Source organism: Rhinopithecus roxellana, chromosome 12 (genome assembly GCF_007565055.1).
Source record: "Rhinopithecus roxellana isolate Shanxi Qingling chromosome 12, ASM756505v1, whole genome shotgun sequence".
In the NCBI taxonomy this organism is placed as follows: Eukaryota; Metazoa; Chordata; class Mammalia; order Primates; family Cercopithecidae; genus Rhinopithecus; species Rhinopithecus roxellana.
In genome coordinates, this window is record NC_044560.1 from 46,055,508 (window position 1) to 46,077,673 (window position 22,166).

Sequence of the window (22,166 nt, forward strand, 5' to 3'; positions counted from 1 at the left end):
TTTAGCATACACATGATACTTTGTAAAGACAAAAAACTGTCAAATTAAAATATACAAATGCATATACTAATTTCCAGTAATAGGAGGAAAGATGAAAAATATATATTTTGTTATGTTCACCTGGCCTTCCATGTTGAAAAAGGAGAATGAAAAGAGAACAACTGTGAGAAATGAAGACTATGGAATGGTTCTCACATATCTCATTTGCTCCTTTCCTCATTCACTTTTCTGTCATATTCCTGTTAAATTTCCTCTTTCATATGGCAGGTCAAGTAAACTAAATCTAGCTTATATGAAACATTTTATTTATCATTCCACTTTTACACTGTAAAAACAAAATTTCAACTCACTATGTCCACTTTCCCGAATAAAATTAACTGGAAATAAAGCAGTAATAAGTTACTATTATACATAAGCTCCAGTTAAGAATTCTGAGGTCAGGAGTTCGAGACCAGCCTGACCAACATGGAGAAACCGCGTCTCTACTAAAAATACAAAATTGGCCAGGCATGGTGGCACATGCTGTAATCCCAGATACTCAGGAGGCTGAGGCAAGAGAGTTGCTTGAACCTGGGAGGCAGGGGTTGCGGTAAGCCGAGATCGCGCCATTACACTCCAGCCTGGGCAACAAGAACGAAACTCGGTCTTAAAAAAAAAAAAGAATTCCCAAAAATAACTAGTATTGGTCTTACTTACCATAAAATGATAGCCTAACTATTGATACAAATAAAGAGAGCTATCTAAGTATGCTTGCTTCTTTAAAAAGTAGTATTTTTTTTATTTTCTAAAGTACTAAATATAGAGAGCTATTAAGGTTCCATAAATGTTTTAGCAGTACTCAAGGACCAAAAAAATGTAGAAGTATAAATGTAATGAGAAGAAGTTAAATAAACCTCTTTCAAAGATCCTATAAGTAGAATAGATCAGATTAGACAAGCTTATTGGAAGGTAAAAACACAGCTCATTTGATATAGCAGTTCTGAGAAATCCAAAAATACCATTTCTCTTTTTAAAAAAATCAAAGAAGCATTTGGACTAACAAGAAATAATGCACAATTTGGCTTGATCAAATACTTCATTAATTTTTTTCCTACCCCTAAGGGATTGCCCTTTTAAAATCTTCTTCAAATAGAATATAACCTAATTGCTTGCACAGGTCTACAGTTTGCAAAAGGATTTTTATTTCAACAGTGCCACCTAGTGGACCAATCACTACTTTCAACTGGTCACTAGTTTATTTCATTTGCCTCAAACGCTAAGATTCCTCAAATAGCTTTTTTTTTCAGTTCACAATACTCCTAATGATATTAACATTCGAGGAAATTTTTAAAAATATCATAATTTACAGATTTTTACCTTCTGACAGTCTGTCTCTAATAAAATTAGGTCATTTACAAATACAATATTTTAAATAAAGGTACCTTGGTGATTTCTTCAGAAGCTCGTTCGAAGTCCTGAACATTTCGACAATAAAATCCTATTGTACAGCTGGGATCCATTTTTCGAAACGACATCTTTTTGGGAGAAGGGCAGTGGAATGTCTGTAATTTTTAAAGTTCTTTAGGATTAATTTATCTTTATTTGATAGACAAGTTTATATAAAACTATTATTTAAAATTTTCTATCTAGCTTTTTCTCATCACTATAAACATGATTTTCAAATGGTGTTTTAGTTCATCCTATGCAGATGGTCCTCCCCACTCTGCAAAACTATAAAACACAAGAGCCAACTTTTGTATATATTTAATTTACCAAATTTCAGCCTTTTGTGACATTAGTGCCATTCTGCAAAAGAAAGGAAGCGTGTCAAAAGTGGTATGCATTTCTAACACTTGAAAACACGAAAAAGATATGCACAGCCTAGTACAAGGCTTGGAATCGAGTTAGTCATTTCTATTAAAATGCAGTTAAGTCTGTTTTGTTGGAGATTTTGGGTAATGTTTACTTTTTAAACAAATATACAGATTCAGGTAAATGTTCTATATTGACATAAAAACAGGTCAACTTGAGGGGTTTAGCAATTCACACAATTAGTACATAACTGCATATTCTTCAACTTTCTCTTTGAGTGTGCTTTAATTCTTGTTTCTTCTCAGACAACAGGCTGGAACAGGTGAAACCATTCCATTATGGTCCTTGCTCTCTTTCTCATCAGTCCTTTTGTCTCTTTAGTTCACTTTTCTCCAACAGACACAGTGCCACAGATATAAATGGGCTGGGGAGGCTGCCCTAGTTTCTCTACTGTCTTGCTAATGGATTTGGCTAGAGTTTGGCATCTTTAGGGAATACAAAAGTAGAAAAAGGGCAGAATATAAAAGTAATCATTGCAATCTTTATGTTCTTCACAATCACACCTTAGTACTATGTTTAAAAAATTTTTTTAATGCTTAAATGCTTTGCCTGTCCTTAAAAATCACTGATGTGACCAAGTCTTTTTCTGTATGTAGAAAAAATAAGTTTGTGTTAAAAAGAACGTAAGACGATATATTCATATTTATATAAATAAACTAAGGATATACAAAAATTAACAAGTTTGTGGGAAAGGGAGAGAACTGGGCAGATAGGAGACAAGTGTGGGAAATATTTGAATTAAAGAACAAGCTCAATTAAGAAATAATCTAGGAGCTGGGTGCTATGGCTCCCATGTACAATCCCAGCTATTCAGGAGGCTGAGGCAGGAGGACTGCTTGAGCCCAGAAGTTTTGAAGCTGCAGTAAGACATGATCATGCCACTACACTTCAGCCTGGGTCAGAGGGCAAGATTCTATCTTCATTAAGGGGAGGGGAGGGGAAGGGGGAGGAGGAGAAGCAGAGGAGGGCAGGGGAGTAGGGGGGAACAGAGGGGTAGGGGAGGGGTGGGGGTAAGGGAGAGGAGGGGAGCTGGATTTGCGCTCATAAAGTTATAATTTCCCTACATTCAATGCCTAAAACTAAGGGATTTTTAACTTCATGCTATCTATTAAAATGCAGAAAAACAAGTTGTCATATTTGTTATGTTCATGGTGAAATCAATTAAAGTCACTCTCTCCCTGTACATCCTAGTGACCCAATTTGTACCCCATATCATCACCAAAAGATATGCAAAATATACACATTCAAGCTGCTTTTTTTCCAATGAAAAGTTCAATTGCATATGAGATTCAAATCCAATAATATGTCAGTTAATATAGGCCAAAAAACGAGTTTTCAAAACTATGACTTCTGCAAAATGCTTAGCTAACTTACTTTACACACTGAGATTCAACCTAGCTAGACTGGAACCTCCATGGCACTAAGTCAATACAAGTATAATCTTAGTTGGACTTTTTCTAACATTGATCCACCTGTTATATTTGCAAAGAAATATTTAAAACAGATCTAGAAAAGCACAGAAAAGCTAAACAAACTTGTTAATCAACAATTTACAGAAGAATGAGTATATTAGGGTATACACCATAGTTCTAAGTCATATTTGTAAGAAATTATTCTACATACACAGTGTCTACAAATAACCATTTCCCCAGCTCATTCCAAAGACAATAACAAGGAATGCTTCTTAACTTTTTTTCCAGTTGGAGATAAGGAGGGCCAAAAGCTTGTACATGGTCTAATAATATATTTTTGAACTCATCTACAAGGGTATCCTATATTATAGTAAAGCACTGGTAAAAAGTTTTCGTGTAAGAACTTGAGTAAGGCTCATGCCTGTGCCCAGAAACTCAGGAGGTTGAGGTGGGAGGATTGCTTGAGTACAGAGGTTTGAGACCAGCTTGTGCATCATAGCAGGACCCTATCTCTAAAAAAATTTTTAAGTAGCCAGGTGTGGTGGCGTTCACCTATAGTCCCAGCTACTTGGGAGGCTTAGGTGGGAGAATCGCGTAAGCCCAGGAGTTTGAGGCGCCAGTGAACTATGGTGGTGCACTGCACTCCATCTGCACTGGGTGACAGAACAAAACGCCATCTCTAGAAAACAAAACTTTTTAAATTTTAAAAGGCTTTTCATGTAGGAACCAATAATACTAAACCAGCATAGTCTTATTACTATCTCACTGTATTGACTATAATCATCATAGATAATAACAAATACTAAATTGTTATTCATTGTTGTTTTAATATCTACAAAGAACTTTTAAAATATTCACAAAAACACAGATAGAAATCTCTGATCACTGAAACTGCTATTGGGTATTGCTGCATGAGCACTAGGACTCATACAACAGAGGCATTTTATATCATTTAAACTTTTTTTTTTTTCTTTGAGATGAAGTTTCACTCTTGTCGCCCAGGCTGGAGTGCGGTGGTGCAATCTCCGCTCACTGCAACCTCCGCCTCCGAGGTTCAAGCAATTCCTCTGCCTCAGCCTCTCGAGTAGCTGGGATTACAGGCACGTGCCACCACGACGGGCTAATTTTTTTTGTATTTTTAGTAGAGATGGGGTTTCATCATGTTGGCCAGGCTGGTCTCAAACTCCTGACCTTAGGTGATCCACCCACCTTGGCCTCCCAAAGTGGAGGGATTACAGGCAGGAGCCATCATGCCTGGCTATTCATATCATTTTGTTCACCCAAGAAGATTCTAAGGCCAACCAACATGAATTTACAATTCGCAATTGTTGTCTATTGCAGAACAAGTTAAACTTTCAAATATTTTCCTGATTCAGGGCTATGTTCACTTCATGATAATTTTTGAGTTATGCACTTAAGATTTTTTTTTAATTTTTAAAATTCAATGGTAAGAGGAGTAGCATCTACTTGACAAACGCACTTTAAGGAGTATTCACTAGATACACTTCTGTAACAGTGATTCTGGAAATACTGGCCAGGGAGAATCAATTCCCATTTATTTCAATTTTTGATACATTATTTACCAATTGCCGTAATAGTTATTAGGCATCTACAAAATGACAGGCACTATTCTAAGCTTATTGTTTAGAATAGTGAAGTCTAATTACCTAAACATACAAAAACAACACTGAAACATATGCTTATAGGTACAGCTATGCTATTTTGGTGATTCAGATGAAGCTTCCTAAGACAGTTAATTAGAAAATACCCTTACTAAAAAGTACCTACTGATAATTAACCCAAGACAGTTAATTAAAAAATACCCTTACTAAAAAGTACCTACTGATAATTAACCGGGTATGGTGGCACGCACCTGTGGTCCCAACTACTTGAGTGGCTAAGGTGGGGAGATTGCTGAAGCCCAGAAGGTCAAGGCCACAGTGGGCTGTGATTACACACTACACTCCAACCTGAGTGGTAACAGAGCAAAACCCTATCCTCCACCCAAAAAACAACACAAAAAAACCTACTACTAATTGCAGTACACATGTGTAATTCATAAAGGGTATTATCTTTCACTGATGAATTCACTCATCCAATCTATCTAGATGCCCACACACATAATTCTAATAGCTTTACTGCCACTATTTCTGAATTTCCTAAGATAGATTAAAACAGTTACCACTGTATGAACCTCCTAAAATCTGACATTTGGAATTGGGGACCCAGTAATCAGAACAAACTAACATGTCTATTAATAAAGCTTTTCTTACATACCCTCACTGCCAAAGCCCATTTGGGGTCTCTTCTCATTCCCTTCTAATTTCAAGTTGCTCTTTGATGACTTTTGTTTAAGGTTGTTCATGCTGCTCCTCTGAACCTCATTTTCTGTTTGAAAATTACAGTGTGAGTTTCTACATTATAATGTGCCCTCACACCGAACCATGTGCCTTCATTCCTCACTCCTAACCAAAGATATCCCTGGCATATCTTCACTACTAGACTTAGGATCCAAATATAACTGCTGATGCTCACTTCACAATGTGTTAAAAACTCAGTGAAGATAGCTAAAAATGACGAAGAGTCTCTTAAAGGTTAGTATAGAAATTCAATAGTATATACTAATTTATTTCAGAAGAAAATGTCACAAGAATTAAACATTAATAGAAATGTATATAATCAAAACACTTGGAACCACAGAGAAGAAGAATTCAACAAAGGACTCAAGAGTTTAGGACAATCCCTTGCACCTAGAAAATGCTCATTAAAAAAGAAAGATATGAGTTAGTCTGATTTGGTTTCAAAATGTTAAGAGTTCAATTCTAGAAATGTAGAAATTCAACACTATAAGAGCAACAAAAGATGCAATCTGTTTAAATCTCTTCTTCAATCTCAAATATTCTCATATCATCCCACTTCCTTAAAATTTCACAATCTATTAGATTTAGAGCACTCAAAATATCAAAAGACTACCAGCAATTATTTATGTGGAATCAATGGACGATTTAAGATTTCAATTTCTCCATCTATTAACCAAAAAAAAATACTGATCCAAAAAGTTCCCTACAAAAATGATTTTAATAACTGAAGTATAATTGTGGTTTTAGAATATGCATATAATTTTTTATATTAACTACAAAATTTCACTAGCTATAAATATACAAGCAGTATAGCGAAGCGAGGATGGTTAGTAATACAGGGTAGTTAAAACACCTTCAACTGGTGTATTATAAACTTAAAAGATGATTAAAAGCAAAAAGTGAAATTTTATTCCTCTACAACTTGATATAATTTTTATATTATACTTTCATAGGAAAACAAGTGATGCTACTAACTAAAATAAATCCCTTCATTGCAGAAAAATAAAAATTTTTAACAGGAATTTTCCACATAGATTAAGATATTCTACCACAATCTCAAAAATATAACATCTATAAACCCATTCTATAAGTGTCCCAATATATAAGAAATATTTCTGTGCATTTAAAAAGTCAATTTTAACAAATTTTACCTTACACAGTAAAATCTTAAAAGCAAGTATTCCTTTCCATTTTCACTATTCACTAGCCTACTTCAAACCTTTATTATTAATAAGTCCCTCCTGGAGTGTTGCAACAGTCTCCCAATAATGAGTTGAAGCCTTTCTAATTTTGATTGTATACACATAGCCAGGATATACATTTGCTTGGTATCTTTGCAGTCTCTCAAAATATCAGATGGATAATCTCTCTCTATTGGCCAAAATAATCAGACCAATAATCTTTTAATTTGCTTATTTAGGTAATACTAAAATATTAAGAACAATTTTCATCTAAATCTCAAGTACCTACTGTTTATAAGGAGTCAATTTGGCAGTGATCTACTGGAAATGTAACTTGGACACACGAATCAGTGCTACAAGACCACAAGGCAGAAAGAGAATTACAATGTAGTTCATATGGCACAATTATTCTGTAGTGCCTTCCCCAGTATCAATCAGTCAACTAGCAAATATTTATTAAGGTGCAAGATACTATGAAAGAACAAAATAGGCCGGGCGAGGTGGCTCAAGCCTGTAATCAGGAGATCAAGACCATCCTGGCTAACACGGTGAAACCCCGTCTCTACTAAAAAATACAAAAAACTAGCCGGGCGAGGTGGCGGGCGCCTGTAGTCCCAGCTACTCGGGAGGCTGAGTCAGGAGAATGGCGTAAACCCAGGAGGCGGAGCTTGCAGTGAGCTGAGATCCGGCCACTGCACTCCAGCCTGGGCGACAGAGCGAGACTCCGTCTCAAAAAAAAAAAAAAAGAAAAAGAAAAAAAAAAAAGAAAGAACAAAATAGACCTGATGTCTGGCCTCCAGATGCTTATACTTTAATTGAAGTAATAGTTTACAAAGGATGCCAAAATGTTTTATAATATATCTTTCTGAACCAGATTTTAACCTTGTGGTTTATCTATTTTCAACATTCTACCTCTTAAATACTATTAGGTGTTAATATTAGCTAGCAAGCAATTACTAAAACAAAGTATTCAACTACATTTGCAACTCACTGAGTCCTTGAAAATTAGTGATCCATGACACTCAAGTGATTTAAATTATTTTATTCTGTAAAATTACTTTAGTCTGTAAAAGCACCAACTGGGAAAACAATCAAAACCATGTAATAATTACATGTTTCATTTATGTACTCTCAAATTTTTATGAAAAAATACTGGATCACAAAATGACCTATATAAAGGAAAAGAAGAGGTTAAGAAATAAACACTAAAAAAAAAAAAAAAAATTAGAAACCCAACTAAGCTCTTGAAAACTTCCAACTAAAGGCTAAGATTTAATTACTGTACTCAAAGCAAAATAATTTAGCAGATAATCTCATTAAGTCGCTTTGTTACTCTAACCTGTCTATCCCCTTCTATTTTTCTTTTTTTTTAAACAGGCCTAACATTTTAAATTCTTCAACACTGTTTAGCTGTCTCTATACAAAATTACTTGGAGACTTGATCATTTATTTTAGTACGGCCAGGGTTTCTAACGAGTTAGAGACAAAGATAAATGAAGAAAAAAGTATATCATAAATTAAAATTCAGCAATAAAGTACTTAACCTTTGACCACTGTGTTAATTATGGTTCTATAAATCAGTAAAATATTGATTATTAACCAGTAGTTATAATACTATAAAAGTATAGCTACCTAGCACATCTCTAAATAATTAGTTTACTTCATATGGTAAGAAAACAGTATCAGCTCTTTATCCATAGTACCTCAAGAGGGAAATCCTTTATGCTGACATCTACAAAAGATTGGCAGTAATGAGGATCCATGTAAATCAAACTGTCATCTACAAGGACAAAACAGAAGACAAGTAATTCAAAAAACACCTTATTATTACACCGCTTACAATCCAATTTCTATGTAGAATAGCTGAAAAAAATCTGGGAGTAACAGCTTGCCAGACTGATACTCATTGACTGAAACATAGGTTTGCACAGGATAGATTAACTTTTGCATAATCAAACATGCTTGTATAAGCAGAATTTTTATAAAGTGATGAGACTGTCATTTAATTTTTGGTGATAAAATTACTTTCACAAACACACAATTATATTCTACAGTTTGCATATGAAAAATGTATTGCACTTCTTTATCTTGACAGGAAGAACATATTGCTTGTCATTTTATCATCAACTTGCACCACTAAAACTGGTAAAAAGTAAATGTGTAAACAGCAACTGCCAGAATGTGGCAGCAATGTCTTCTGAAGTTTAGTGCAACCAATAAATTATGCCTTGTTTATGCAATAACAGAAATTAAACATACATTTTACAGAATCTAATTATGTTGTGGACCAAATGACAAATGAGTGGCTATAGTAGGACTGATGAATGTATAAGGTACTCTCTTTGCTCTGTTAATCATCCTGTTTCCAGATGATCTCATATTAACTTTCTGATTTTTAAAAGAAAATAATGAAGAAATATATTTTACTAAATCACTAACCTTGAAATCCAGCAAAGTAATATGACTGTTTGGGTTTGCCACCAATAATACCCACACAATATTCCAAGCTTAAAATACCCTGCGCCAAAAAAAATTAATACAGATTTAGTCAAGAGACAAGTGGTAATTATTCAAAGCAAACCAATTTCTATTACTAATATTAGTAGTTCCCAAATTTACCACTACCAGTTATCATTTATATTACATTTGCACCCAGGTTCTGAAATCCACTTGTCTTCCAAACTGCCTTCCTCTTCTTTAAATCACTCAACATTAACATGACAAATCAAATATTTTGATCAGCATGTTGCTCAACAACATTAAACAACTACTACATAGAGAGATAATCAATTTTATCACCTTAAGGCAATAAAATTCTTGCCAAAGCCAATACACTTAGCCTTCCAGTTAGCTGGTGCAGCCTCACTGTGATCAACGTAAAATTTTTGTCAGGCTTTTTGAAATGCTAACAATAGTTCTTAGACCTTATTGCTGTTTTCATTGAACCTTGAGTCTTAGAATCGCAAACTGAAAGCCATTTTCTAATCAATGGCATTCACTCAAATTTTTTATGCTACTTCATTTGAAATAAATATAAAGAGTAATGAAAACAACTTAATCCAAGGAAAATAATAATTATTACTGCATTTAAAGCCAATTTATTTTACTAATCATAAAATATCAGGAATACCACAATAAATTATTTAATACACCCCTCAGCAATCTATTCTAAGTAGAACTCTAAGTTAGGCCAAATCAACTCTATATCTTTTTAAAAACATGTCCAATTGAGTAAGTTTAAAATGTCTAGTGGAATGAATTAATGTCTTATCAATAGTTCCTGCAATAATTTTGATATATCCTATAAAACACAAATAATGATAAAGTATAGGTTATAAAATCCCAAAACCATTAAACAATAGTTAAGCTTTCCTTCTCTTAAATGAGAGGATGTTTTGAAATCTATAGGATACAAAAATAAAGAATATATGGACAAATGTTCTTTTTCCTTTAACAAGTAACCAAACCATAGAGAACACACAAACATACAGGAAATACAGAAAAAAGTAAAACTTTTCCAAAATTCCAACACCAAAGCTCATCATTATTAACATTTGAGGGAATACCTTCTTAACATCTGTCTATATTATATATATACACACAGAGATTTACAAATACAACTTTATATATGTGAAATCTCACAACATATGCCATTGTAACCTTTTGTTGCTCATTATGTCATGAATATCTTTTCCTATCAATAAATAGAAATCTATATTAACAATATGTAGTAGCTGAAAAATATTCTATTTTATGATGACAACAAAATGTGCTTTAAAACTTTCACTATAAATATTTAAGTCGTTCCAAGTTCTCACTGTTATAAGTAACCCTCCACTATAGTTTGAACATTTTTATTCCCTCCAAAATTCATGTGTGGGAACTTAATCCCCAATACAGTGTTGAAAGCTGGAGCCTGTGGGGAGGTGTTTAGAAGTCATGAGGGCAGAGCTTGCATGAATGAGATATCAGGTTAAAATCTTACAGCTAACTAAAAATAAAGATAAAATTGTATCAAAAATCTCAATGTTGCTATAAAAAGGACTTGTAGGAGTGGGTTCTCTCTCCTGCTTCTCTGCCACATGAGGACAGCATTTACTCCCTTTCGGCCCTTCTGTCTTCCACCATGTGAGAGCGCAGCAAGGAGACCCTCATCAGATGCCAGTGCCTTGATCTTAGATTTTCCATCCTCCAGAACTGTGAGAGAATAAATTTCTGTTCTCTATAAATTACTCAGTCTCCAGTATTCTGTTATAGCAGGAAAAAATGGACTCGGACACCCTCTAAAGAACAACCTTGTATATTTTTAGTATTGTAAAAATATCATAAAGTTTTTTCTGAAATGGAGAGCTGCAACTGAAAAAAGTTAAATAAAACAGAGAAGGCATATCAGGTTAAAATCTTCGAGCTAACTAAAAATAAAGATAAAATTGTATCAAAAATCTCACTAAATAGTAAAAAGTTACTTATCAATAAAGAATTCTACTGTTTTCCCCCTAAATAAAAATCCTTAATACAATTAGAGAGTGCCTTACTTTACCGTGAGGCAGTCTAATCAGTTGAAATGCAATGTTTATATCATAGAGACCTGTGAGGCAGTGAAAGTTCTGTCTCTTACAACTGAGAAAAGAAAGAAAAAAATATATAGCAAGGATTGTCACTGACTCTCCTCAGAAAACAAATGGTTTTAAGTAATGGAAGAAAGACTTTGGTTCTTGACATCTGTATTTCCCTTGCAACACTCTCCTCAGAAAACGAATGGTTTTAAGTAATGGAAGAAAGACTTTGGTTCTTGACATTTGTATTTCCCTTGCAACGCATTAGAGCAATAGGTTTAGCAATAAATGCTTAGAAGCAGATTAGGAGCTAGAATGCCATTACATATAAGAGGCTGCATCTTTGGATTGAAACACTTTTCAGTTCCTAAAAGAGCTTCTTCACAGTTATTTTTCTAGTGGTGAAAATTTATTGAGCTGTATCCATGAAGCAATAAATAAGACTGAAGTAATCAGTCAAAAAGAAAAGTCCTAATTTGTCTCACTGAAGAAAAAGAACATACTGGATTTTTTTCATTCCAGGTCCTTAAAAATATATACATACATAAATAAATAAACCTCCTGTGGTAAGGTCTAATAAAGCACACAACAAATTTCCTTCTTCTCATACAATGTAGCAGAATGCTATGTTGGCACTATCTCTGAAATACCTTGTTTAATAAGTTTGAAAAATAGAACTAAACAGTAAATTTTAGATTCACCAATGTACATTGGTTTGGCAGGAAAAAATACAATGGCTGACCATATATGAAAAAAAGAAAAAAAAAATTTTCTTTTAGGGCTAATGAACACACTACCTTTTCACTTCTAAGTGAATACCTCTTTACATGCTCTCATTTGGGCTTTGACTCAACCATTCCCTCTGGCCAAACATAATATCTATCATATAACCTACTCCACTTAACCATTACAGCCATTTTTACCTAACTGGAAAATCAAAATGTTTCATCAGTCACTGCTCTCCCACTTTAGTGGACTACAGTGTATATAGAGTTAGTAGAAGTTCAAGAAAATGTTACCTTTCAAAAAGTTCATGTGTTAGAGAAAAATATGAAAAACTTAAGAGTCAAGAAAAGTCTAGTCTCTGCTACCAGTTTGCTATCTGAACTTGAATATATCACTTAACTTCTCTATGTCTTTTAGATAAATTTATATTGAAAAGTATTATAAAAATTAGGGTTAACAAATATGTATTGAGTAACTCCTATATGTTAGGTACTGAGGCTTCACTTTAACAGCTTAACCATAGTTTGTTTCACTACAAAAAGAAAAGTCCTAATTTGTCTTGCTGAAGAAAAAGAACATCCTGGATTTTCCTCATTCCAGGTCCTTAAAAAAATTAATATAAATAAATAAACCTCCTGTGGTAAGGACTAATAAAACACACACCAAATTTCCTTCTCCTCATACAATGTAGCAGGATGCTACATTTCACTACAAACCATGGTTAAGCTATTAACCATGAATCACTCAAGAGCATTAGGCAGTGTGACCATCTGATGAATACTATCAATACCACCAAATAGCAAAGTCCTCAGTCAGATGAAACATGCCTGAAGCCATCTGCAGCCCATTCCACCAGGAATGAAACTTTGGCTAAAGGAATCAGTTCCAAGACTGCATCAGTTTCTAATCATCTCATGGTAGTAGAGAAGGCAAAAAAGAATCCAGTTCAGATTTGATTAGAAGAACCCACCTAGAGGTGACAACATGTCAGAAGTCTCAAAACCCTCAACAGCTTCTCTACATGAAGTGGTTTACAGTTTCTCACACTGCACCAATAACCCTACTAAAGATACATGTCAGACATCAAAACCTTACCTTTATTTGGAAGATTAATATGTCATTGATATATCACAGTATTGTTACTGTAACAAATGTGCTTCCAAAATCTTAGTAACTATTAAGAAAAGCCTGTATAACAGCTAAAAAACTTCCATGTATCATATGTTAAAAACAATTGCTTTAGATTTCTAGAATTAGCACAATCTACCCTGAGAACAGATGTTACAACTAAATATACAGAGACCATAATATGGGATTAATGCCTCATGGAAGGAACAAATTGTTATTAATCATAAAAGACAGATCCAGACTTTATTTCAACATTACTATATCCCATAACACTCCAGTTAAAGAAGAATTCCAACTATTGCTACAAAAAGAGACTACTAAAAAATGAAGAATTTTATTGAAACTACGAAAAAATCTAAAAACTTTCACCTTAATCAGAAACTATTTCCAAGATATTTTATCGTAAGTGAATGTCTTGGTGCCCAAAACAAGATAACATAACTACACAGATTCTTTTGGTGCAAGAAACCAAACAATGTGCTCCACAAAGAACCGATTTTTAACTGGCTAAGATGAAAAAAAACAAAGTTGGAACTCCTCCAAATACTATCTTCATATGTTCATTATTTCTATCTACATAAATAATCTCATCTCTTATTGACATCATGGTGTCACAGGAAACATATTATGAGATAATACAGCAGTAATAGAGTTTTTTCAATAATTAATGTGATATAGTTTAATGCTAGTTTTATGAATAAAGATACATACTTAAAATTACAAATAAGAATAATGAAACTGTAACTATATTACAGGTTATGATTATTGCTGCATTTGTGTCTCCCTGATTAGCTACAAAGATTAAAAGGCTTTTCATTGTTATAGAACACTGTGCTCTTCAACTCACATTGGTCTTATAATACTGAAATTTAAAATCTCTAATGTCAAACTTTACGACATACAACTGTAAAATCATCACTACTCATTTAACAGAAAAAAAAATTGCAAACCTTCTATATTTTTCATATTAGCTAGTATTGCCTTAAAAAAAATCAGCGCTTATTTCATACCTTCACAAATTCTAAGTAGTCGGTGTTGGTTCTTTCTCCACCAAGTCTAACAGGAACTAGAATAATAACAGCTTTGTCATCTGCGTTATCAGAAGTCATGGAAGCACTCTGTTTATCAATTACATCACAATTGTAAACTGAGAAAAACATAATGAATATGTATTAAATTTTATATAAAAGTGATTTTCAGAAATATTTTTACCCAAATTTATCCTCCACCCGCAATGGACAGTTGGCTATGTCATCTCTGGCATCACCAGAAATGTCTTAGTAAGTTAAAAATACCACTAGGATAACTGGCTAGCCATACACAGAAGACTGAAGCTGGACCACTTCCTTACACCATGTACAAAAATCAACTCAAGATAGATTAAAGACTTAAAGGTAAAACTCAAAACTGTAAAAACCCTAGAAGACAACCTAGGCAATACCATCCTGGACATAGGAACAGGCAAAGATTTCATGACAAAGACACCAAAAACAATCTCAACAAAAGCAAAAATTGACAAATGGGATCTAACTAAACTAAGAGCTTCTGCACAGCAAAAGAAACTATCAAAATAGTAAACAGATAACCTATTGAATGTGAGAAAATATTTGCAAACTAGACATCTGACAAAGGTCTAATATCCAGCATCTGTAAGGAACTTAAACAAATTTACAAGAGAAAAACAAACAACTCCATTAAAATGTGGGCAAAGGACATTCAAAAGAAGACATACATGTAGCCAATAAGCATATTTTAAAAAGCTCAATACCACTGATCATTAGAGAAATGCAAATCAAAACCACAATGAGATACCATCTCACACCAGTCAGAATGGCTATTATTAAAAAGTCTAAAGGTAACAGATGCTGGCGAGGTTGTGGAGAAAAGGGAATGCTCATATACCACTGGTGGGAGTGTAAATTAGTTTAACCATTGTAGAAAAGAAGTATGGCAATTCCTCAAAGAGTTAAAAACAAAACTACCATTTGACCTAGCAATCATTATTGGGTATATACCCAGGAAAATATAAATCATTCTACCATAAGGACACATGCACACGAATGTTCACTGCAGCACTATTCACAACAGCAAAGACACAGAATCAACCTAAGTGCCCATCTGACAGATTAAAGAAAATGTGGTACATACACACCATGGAATACTATGCAACCATAAAAAAGAATGAGATCACGTCTTTTGTGGCAACATGGTTGAAGCTGGAGGCCATTATCCTTAGCAAACTAACACAGGAACAGAAAACCAAATACTGCATGTTCTCACTTAAAAGTAGGAGCTAAATGATTAGAACTCTCGAACACAAAGAAGGGAACAATAGACACTCGGGTATACTTGAGGGTGGAGGGTGGGAGGAGAGAGAGGAGCAGAAAAAATAACCACTGGGTACCAGGTGTAATACCTGGGTGATGAAATCATCTGTACAACAAACACCCGTGACATAAGTTTACCTATCTAACAAGTACCACATGTGCCCCTGAATCTAAAATAAAAGTTTTAAAAAAATACCTATCTGATTTATGTATTCAATAGATACTTATTGACAGCTAGCTACTATATGACACTGGGCTTTCAGCAGTAGGCAAAACAGAAAAATTCCCACTCTCCTTGAGCATGCATGCTCATGGAGGAAATACACATGGTGATGTGTGTTTTGAAAAAACAAAGAGAGAAGGGTAAACAGGAAATGCTGAGGGCAAGGCAATTTAAAATAAGGTGGCCAGGGAAGATCTTATGAGAAAGTAATATTTGAGTCAAAACCAAAAGAAAGAAACCAAGTAATACACATTCCTAGGGGAAAAGCATTCCAAGTTAAAAGATCAAAAACTACAAATATCTTAAGGCAGAAGTATAATTAGCATGTCCCAGGAACAAGAGGACAGTCTTCTGGAGGGAAGTAAACAAGGGGTACAGTAGGAGGAAATGAGATTAGAAGATAACATTATATAGAGGAGAATGAAGACAGATTGTGTGAACTCTTGAAAACCATTATAAAGACCAGTTTTTCAGTGATGGGAAACCATTGAAGAATTGTTTAGGGATGTACTAATCTGACTCATAGTTTAACAGCCTGTTTCCTGTGTTCATAATAGACTGCACAGGCAAGGGGCTGCTCTGCCTATGGAGTAGCAATTTTTTTATTCCTTTACTTAATAAACTTGCTTTCATTTTACTCTAAAACTAAAATAGGCTACAGGGGCAAGGGCTACAGCACAGAGAATAGTTACAAAGCCATTGCAGTTATCCAGCAAGAGATGATGGGGGCTTGAACAAAGGTAGTAACTGTAAAAACAGGGAATGGTCGGCGGGGCACGGTGGTTCACGCCTGTAATCCCAGCACTTTGGGAGGCAGAGGTGGGCGGATCACGAGGTCAGGAGATCGAGACCATCCTGGCTAACACGGTGAAACCCCATCTCTAGTAAAAATACAAAAAAATTAGCCGGGCGCGGTGGCGGGCGCCTGTAGTACCAGCTACTTGGGAGCCTGAGGCAGGAGAATGGCGTGAACCCGGGAGGTGGAGCTTGCAGTGAGTGGAGATCACGCCACTGCACTCCAGCCTGGGTGACAGAGCTAGACTCCATGTCAAAAATAAAATTAAAAAAAAAAAATAGGGAATGGTCACTTACAGGTAGTAGAAAGTGATCAGTTCAGCCAAGCGCGGTGGGTCATACCTGTGATCCTAGCACTTTGGGAGGCCAAGGTGGGTGGATCACTTGAGGTCAGGAGTTCGAGGCCAGCCTGGTCAACATGGCGAAACATTGTCTCTACCAAAAATACAAAAAATTAGCTGGGCATGGTGGCAGGCACCTGTAATCCCAGCTACTCGGGAGGCTGAGGCAGAAGAATCGCTTGAACCTGAGAGGCGGAGGTTGCAGTGAGCCGAGATCATGCCACTGCACTCCAACGTGGGCAACAGAGTGAGACTCTATCTCCAAAAGAAAAAAAAAAAGTGATCAGTTCATGTATCTGAAGATAAAGTAAGGACTCACTATTAAATGTAAGATGTGAGAGAAAAAATTGAGTCACAGGTGATTTGAAGGGTTTTGGTTTAAGCAAACCATTTGTAAATGGTTTGCCATTTACAAAGACATGGAAGACTGGAGGAGGGGAAAATATAGGAGGGAGAACTGGGAATTCAGTTTTAGACACGGTAAGTTTGAGATACTTGTTAGGTAAACAGAAAGGTTGAGTAGACAGGGACATATGCAACTAGAGCTTGGAGAGAGGACTAGGATGGATCTATCAATTTGGGAGTTACCAACATGCAGATTACCATCTGCATTATAAAGCCACGAGACTTGGTGAATTCAAATCAGCATAGACAGAAAAAGAGATGAGATGAAGTCTAAATGCTGAGCACTAAAACAGCATTTTTAGAAATCAAGGAGATGAGGAAAAACCAACAAACGAGGCTGTGAAGGAGTGAATAAGGAGGTAGAGGGAAAATCTACAGAGTAGTGTCTAGAAATCAAGTAAACAAAATGTTGTAAGGAAGAAGAGGAAAGAGTCGACGCTGTCAAATGCTACTGACAGATTGTGTGATATGAGGACTGAGAAGTTACTACGAGGCTTAGAAAGATTAAATTATTGGTAAGAGCAGTTTTGGGGTGGGCACAATGGCTCATGCTTTTTTTTTTTTTTTTTTTTTTTTTTGAGATGGAGTCTCCTTCTGTCTCCCAGGCTGGAGTGCAGTGGCACGATTTGGCTCACTGCCGCCTCCACCTCCCGGGTTCAAGTGAAACTCCTGCCTCAGCCTCCCGAGTAGCTGGGACTACAGGCACCTGCCACCACATCCAGCTAATTGTTTTATTTGTAGTAGAGATTGGATTTCACCATATTGGCCAGGCTAGTCTCAAACTCCTGACCCTGTGATACCCCCGCCTCGGTTTCCCAAAGTGCTGGGATTACAGGTGTGAGCCACCACACCTGGCCAGCTCATGTTTATAATCCCAGCATTTTGAGAGGTTGTGGCAGGAGGATCACTTGAAGCCAGGAGTTCAAGACCAGCCTAGGCAACACAGCAAGACCCCCCCATCTCTATAAAAAATTTCAAAATTGGCCAGAGATGGTGATGCATGCCTTTAATGCTAGTTACTTGGGAAGCTGAGGCAGGAGCAACACTTGAGCTCAGGAGTTTTAGGTAACAGTGAGCTATGATTGCACCACTGCGCTCCAGCCTGGTCAACAGAGTAAAATCCTGTCTCAAAAAAAAAAAAAAAAAAAAAAGAGAGAGAAAGAGAAAAGAGCAGTTCTGGTAGGGTGTTGGGTATGACAGTCTAAGTACCACAGTTCAAGAGAAAATAGGAGGATTTGGTAGAAGCAAAGATAGACAAAATTTTATTTTATTCAAATTAAAGTAGTTTTATTCAAAACATACTTTACATCCGTACTCCGTGTCAGTTGAATGAAACTCTTCTGATCTTCCCAGAAGAGCTGAATAGGAAATTCTGCCACTTCTGTCCCAGTTCTTTCCTTTAAATTCCAAATTTAGACTGAGCTATCAAATTCTTCTCTTCACCTAACTCCCCTATCTCCCATAGTCAATTGAAACCAAAGCTACAAAAATGCCATGGTAGCTCTCCCTCATCAGGATGGAGATTGCATTCTTACCCTTCATCTTTAATCAACACACATTTATTGAGGACCTGCTATTTATTGATGTATTCTATACTAGAGAAGTATACAATAAATAAGATCCTGACTTCAAAGAATGTCGAGCCCAATCGTTTGGTATTTTCCCTCCACTTCCAATATAAATGTAAGGGCTATGACATAATCCAATTCTGTAACAGAGGCTCATTACAGCAGCAAATCTCAACCAAATGATTCTGACACCTTACTTCTACGCTTGCTACCTCAACAATCATTATATATAAGAAACAGATAATTATAAGGTGATATCACAAGTGAATTACAAGTACAATATTTAATAGAAGTATTGCCAAAATGTTACAGACCACAGAGGAAAAGTAAACTAATTCCGCCTAACAAGAGTTGGGAAAGACTGCCAAAGGTGTAACCTTTGTGCATGTTCTTGAAGAATGAATCAGACTTAACAAGAGGCATTCTAATAATAAAGAGCATTCCAAGCAGAGGCAATAATATGCACAAAGGCATGGGGATAAAGATAATGACACCATGTCTAAGGAATGGCCTGAGGGTGGAAAATACTTTCGTGTACTGTGTATGGAAGATAGTGTTAGAAGGTGATGCTGGAAATGTAGTTCAGGACAAATTATATAAAGGACTTCATTGTGCTTCATATGCCAAGATAACATGAGACTACAGTTAATGGGCATTCATTCATTGGTTTGTAGATAAAGGGACATGATCAGCTTCTTTTGATCAGATGGACCAAAAAGGGAAGAGAGACAGGGAAATCAAGTTAAAGTCCAAGCAAGAAGTAAGGGTCTGATCTAAATCAACGAGAATGGAGATGAGAGAACAGATTTCAGGACCATTTTCTTAAATGTTGACTGACTAAATATAATATAAGCAACGAAAAAGCGGTCAAGAATAAGTGGGTTCTACTTAGGACTTGAGTACATAGGTGGACATGCCACTATTAGTCAAGAGAAAATAGAAAGAAAAAGGGGTGGGACCGAGGGAAACAGTAAGTGTACTTATAAACATGCTGAATTTGAAGTGTTTGTAGAATATGTAAGTGGAGATATTTGAAAGGTGGCAGAAAATATGTGTTATCACATTTTGACTCTGGTAGGATTAGAAATGTAGTTTTTTGAGACAGAGTCTCACTCTGCTGCCCAGGCTGGAGTTCAGTGGCACAGTATCAGTTCACTGCAACTCCGTTTTCAGGGCTCAAGTGATCCTCCCACCTCAGCCTCCCAAGTAGCTGGGACTACAGGCATGTCACCACCATGCTCGACTCAGTTTCGTATTTTTTGTAGTTATGGAGTTTCACCATGTTGCCCAGGTTGGTCTCAAACAGCTGGGCTCAAGTGAGCCCCCCCACCGTGGCCTCTCAAAGTGCTGGGATTACAGGCATGAGCCACCATGCTCGGCCCTAAAAATGTACTTTTAAGTCCGAGTACACAGTACATAGTCCTAAGTATTTAAAGCCATAAAAATAGATGCAATTACAAAGGAAGAGAACACAGAATAAGAAAAAGAGAAAATAAATGGAAAACAAAACCTTTAAAAACACGAATGAAGACAAAGGCGGAATAAATCATTGATAAAATCTAGTTTCACTTAATTCCTAATCTCATAGTCTATCAAATTATACAAATACAAGTTCTCCCTTTAGGAATCTTAAACATGAACGACAAAAATTTTAAGAACTACTTCAAATTACACAAGCCATTTCTATAACAAGGAACATTGTAATGTTTGCTTAATTAACTATATGTAGCAAATATCTAGGCTGACTGTGTCAATAAAAGCACAAAAGGCAAATTCATACATTCATTTAATGATTACTTGTTCAGGTATATCCTTAGGCTTAATTAGAACTATTTAACACAGCAAATATTTTGCAAGACTTCCTACTTGAAAAACAAACATAGTACCTGCAAAACTCATATACTTATCTGAAAATTTAGACCTTTTTTTTTCATATGGCTATAATTATGGATATTAGTCTTTCTTTACAAAGAAATTAACCTTAACAAAAGGCCAAACAAAAATGCATGAATATTTGGTAACTATTATTACATACTACAAACACTAGCTGGTTATCAGGGTAACCTTAAGCATTTTATAGATTGTATTAAAACGTGATTGAAATATATTTAACTTTTCTAAAACATTAACATATTTTATTATTGTAACAGTATTCCTGTAAAAAATACACTTAACAGCATGAGGTGGCTAAGCCATTTTTATTTTATTAAGAATTAAGGTGTCGGCCCGGCGCGGTGGCTCACGCCTGTAATCTCAGCACTTTGGGAAGCCGAGGCGGGCGGATCACAAGGTCAGGAGATCGAGACCATCCTGGCTAACATGGTGAAACCCCGTCTCTACTAAAAAAATACAAAAATCTTAGCCGGGGGTGGTAGCCGGCGCCTGTAGTCCCAGCTACTGGGGAGGCTGAGGCAGGAGAATGGCGTGAACCTGGGAGGCGGAGCTTGCAGTTAGAGGAGATGGCGGCACTGCACTCCAGCCTGGGCGACAGAGCAAGACTCCGTCTCAAAAAAAAAAAAAAGAATTAAGGTGTCTATTTTATCCGCAACAAAGTTTCAAAATTACTACAGGTTGCTCATTCCTAATCCAAAATCTCAAACTTTAAGAGCACAGCATTTTTCACAAGTGAAAAATTCTACATGTGACTGCATGTGACGGGTTGCCATCAAAACATGGGCAAAACTTTGTCTCATGCACAAAATTGTTAAAAATAGTGTATGAAATTTCCTTCAGGCTATGTGTATAAGGAGTATACAAAACATAAATGAATTTCATGTTTAGACTTCAGTTCCATCCCCAAGATATCTCATTATGTACGTGCAAATATTGAAAGGTCCAAAAAAATACAAAATCAGAAACACCTGTAAATCAGAAACACCTGTGGTCTCAAACATTTTGGATAAAAAATAACCTGTATAGAGAGTGATCATCAAAAAGAAAACCCAAAACAATAGAACAAAGCAAAACTGGACAATAGCTGCATCATTATTAGATGATTTACTGAAGTATTAGTGAGAAATATATTCAATTCCTCATAAGATAAACTAAGAATTTTCTTTCCTTGAAACACATCCACCAATGAAATGATACCCAGCATACATGCAGCCCAAATATATACCTATGTTACATTTTCCTGCCTATCTCTTTTAAAGTAATTATTTGAAATGCTGAAATTCTTTGAGAATTTATTTTAATATCACAACTAAAAATTCATAGTATGTATTCAATCAAAAAATATTTTTATTAAGTGCTTACTACATTTAGGAACAAAAATGTATAAGACATGGTCCCTA

General features: G+C 35.5%; 1 protein-coding gene across 7 annotated transcripts in view; it reads right to left on the reverse strand.

Annotated features, from left to right (window-relative positions):
- Nucleotides 1-22,166, reverse strand: part of ATG4C (autophagy related 4C cysteine peptidase) — an 83,765-nt gene that overhangs the window by 23,207 nt on the left and 38,392 nt on the right. For all 7 annotated transcript variants that reach the window (XM_010370691.2, XM_010370692.2, XM_030913026.1 and 4 more), the window contains exons 7-10: nucleotides 14,225-14,361; nucleotides 9,244-9,322; nucleotides 8,508-8,584; nucleotides 1,422-1,541 (exon numbers count right to left, since the gene is read on the reverse strand). In XM_010370691.2, the coding sequence (XP_010368993.2) occupies nucleotides 1,422-1,541; nucleotides 8,508-8,584; nucleotides 9,244-9,322; nucleotides 14,225-14,361 (413 nt within the window). The remainder of the gene's footprint in view (nucleotides 1-1,421; nucleotides 1,542-8,507; nucleotides 8,585-9,243; nucleotides 9,323-14,224; nucleotides 14,362-22,166) is intronic.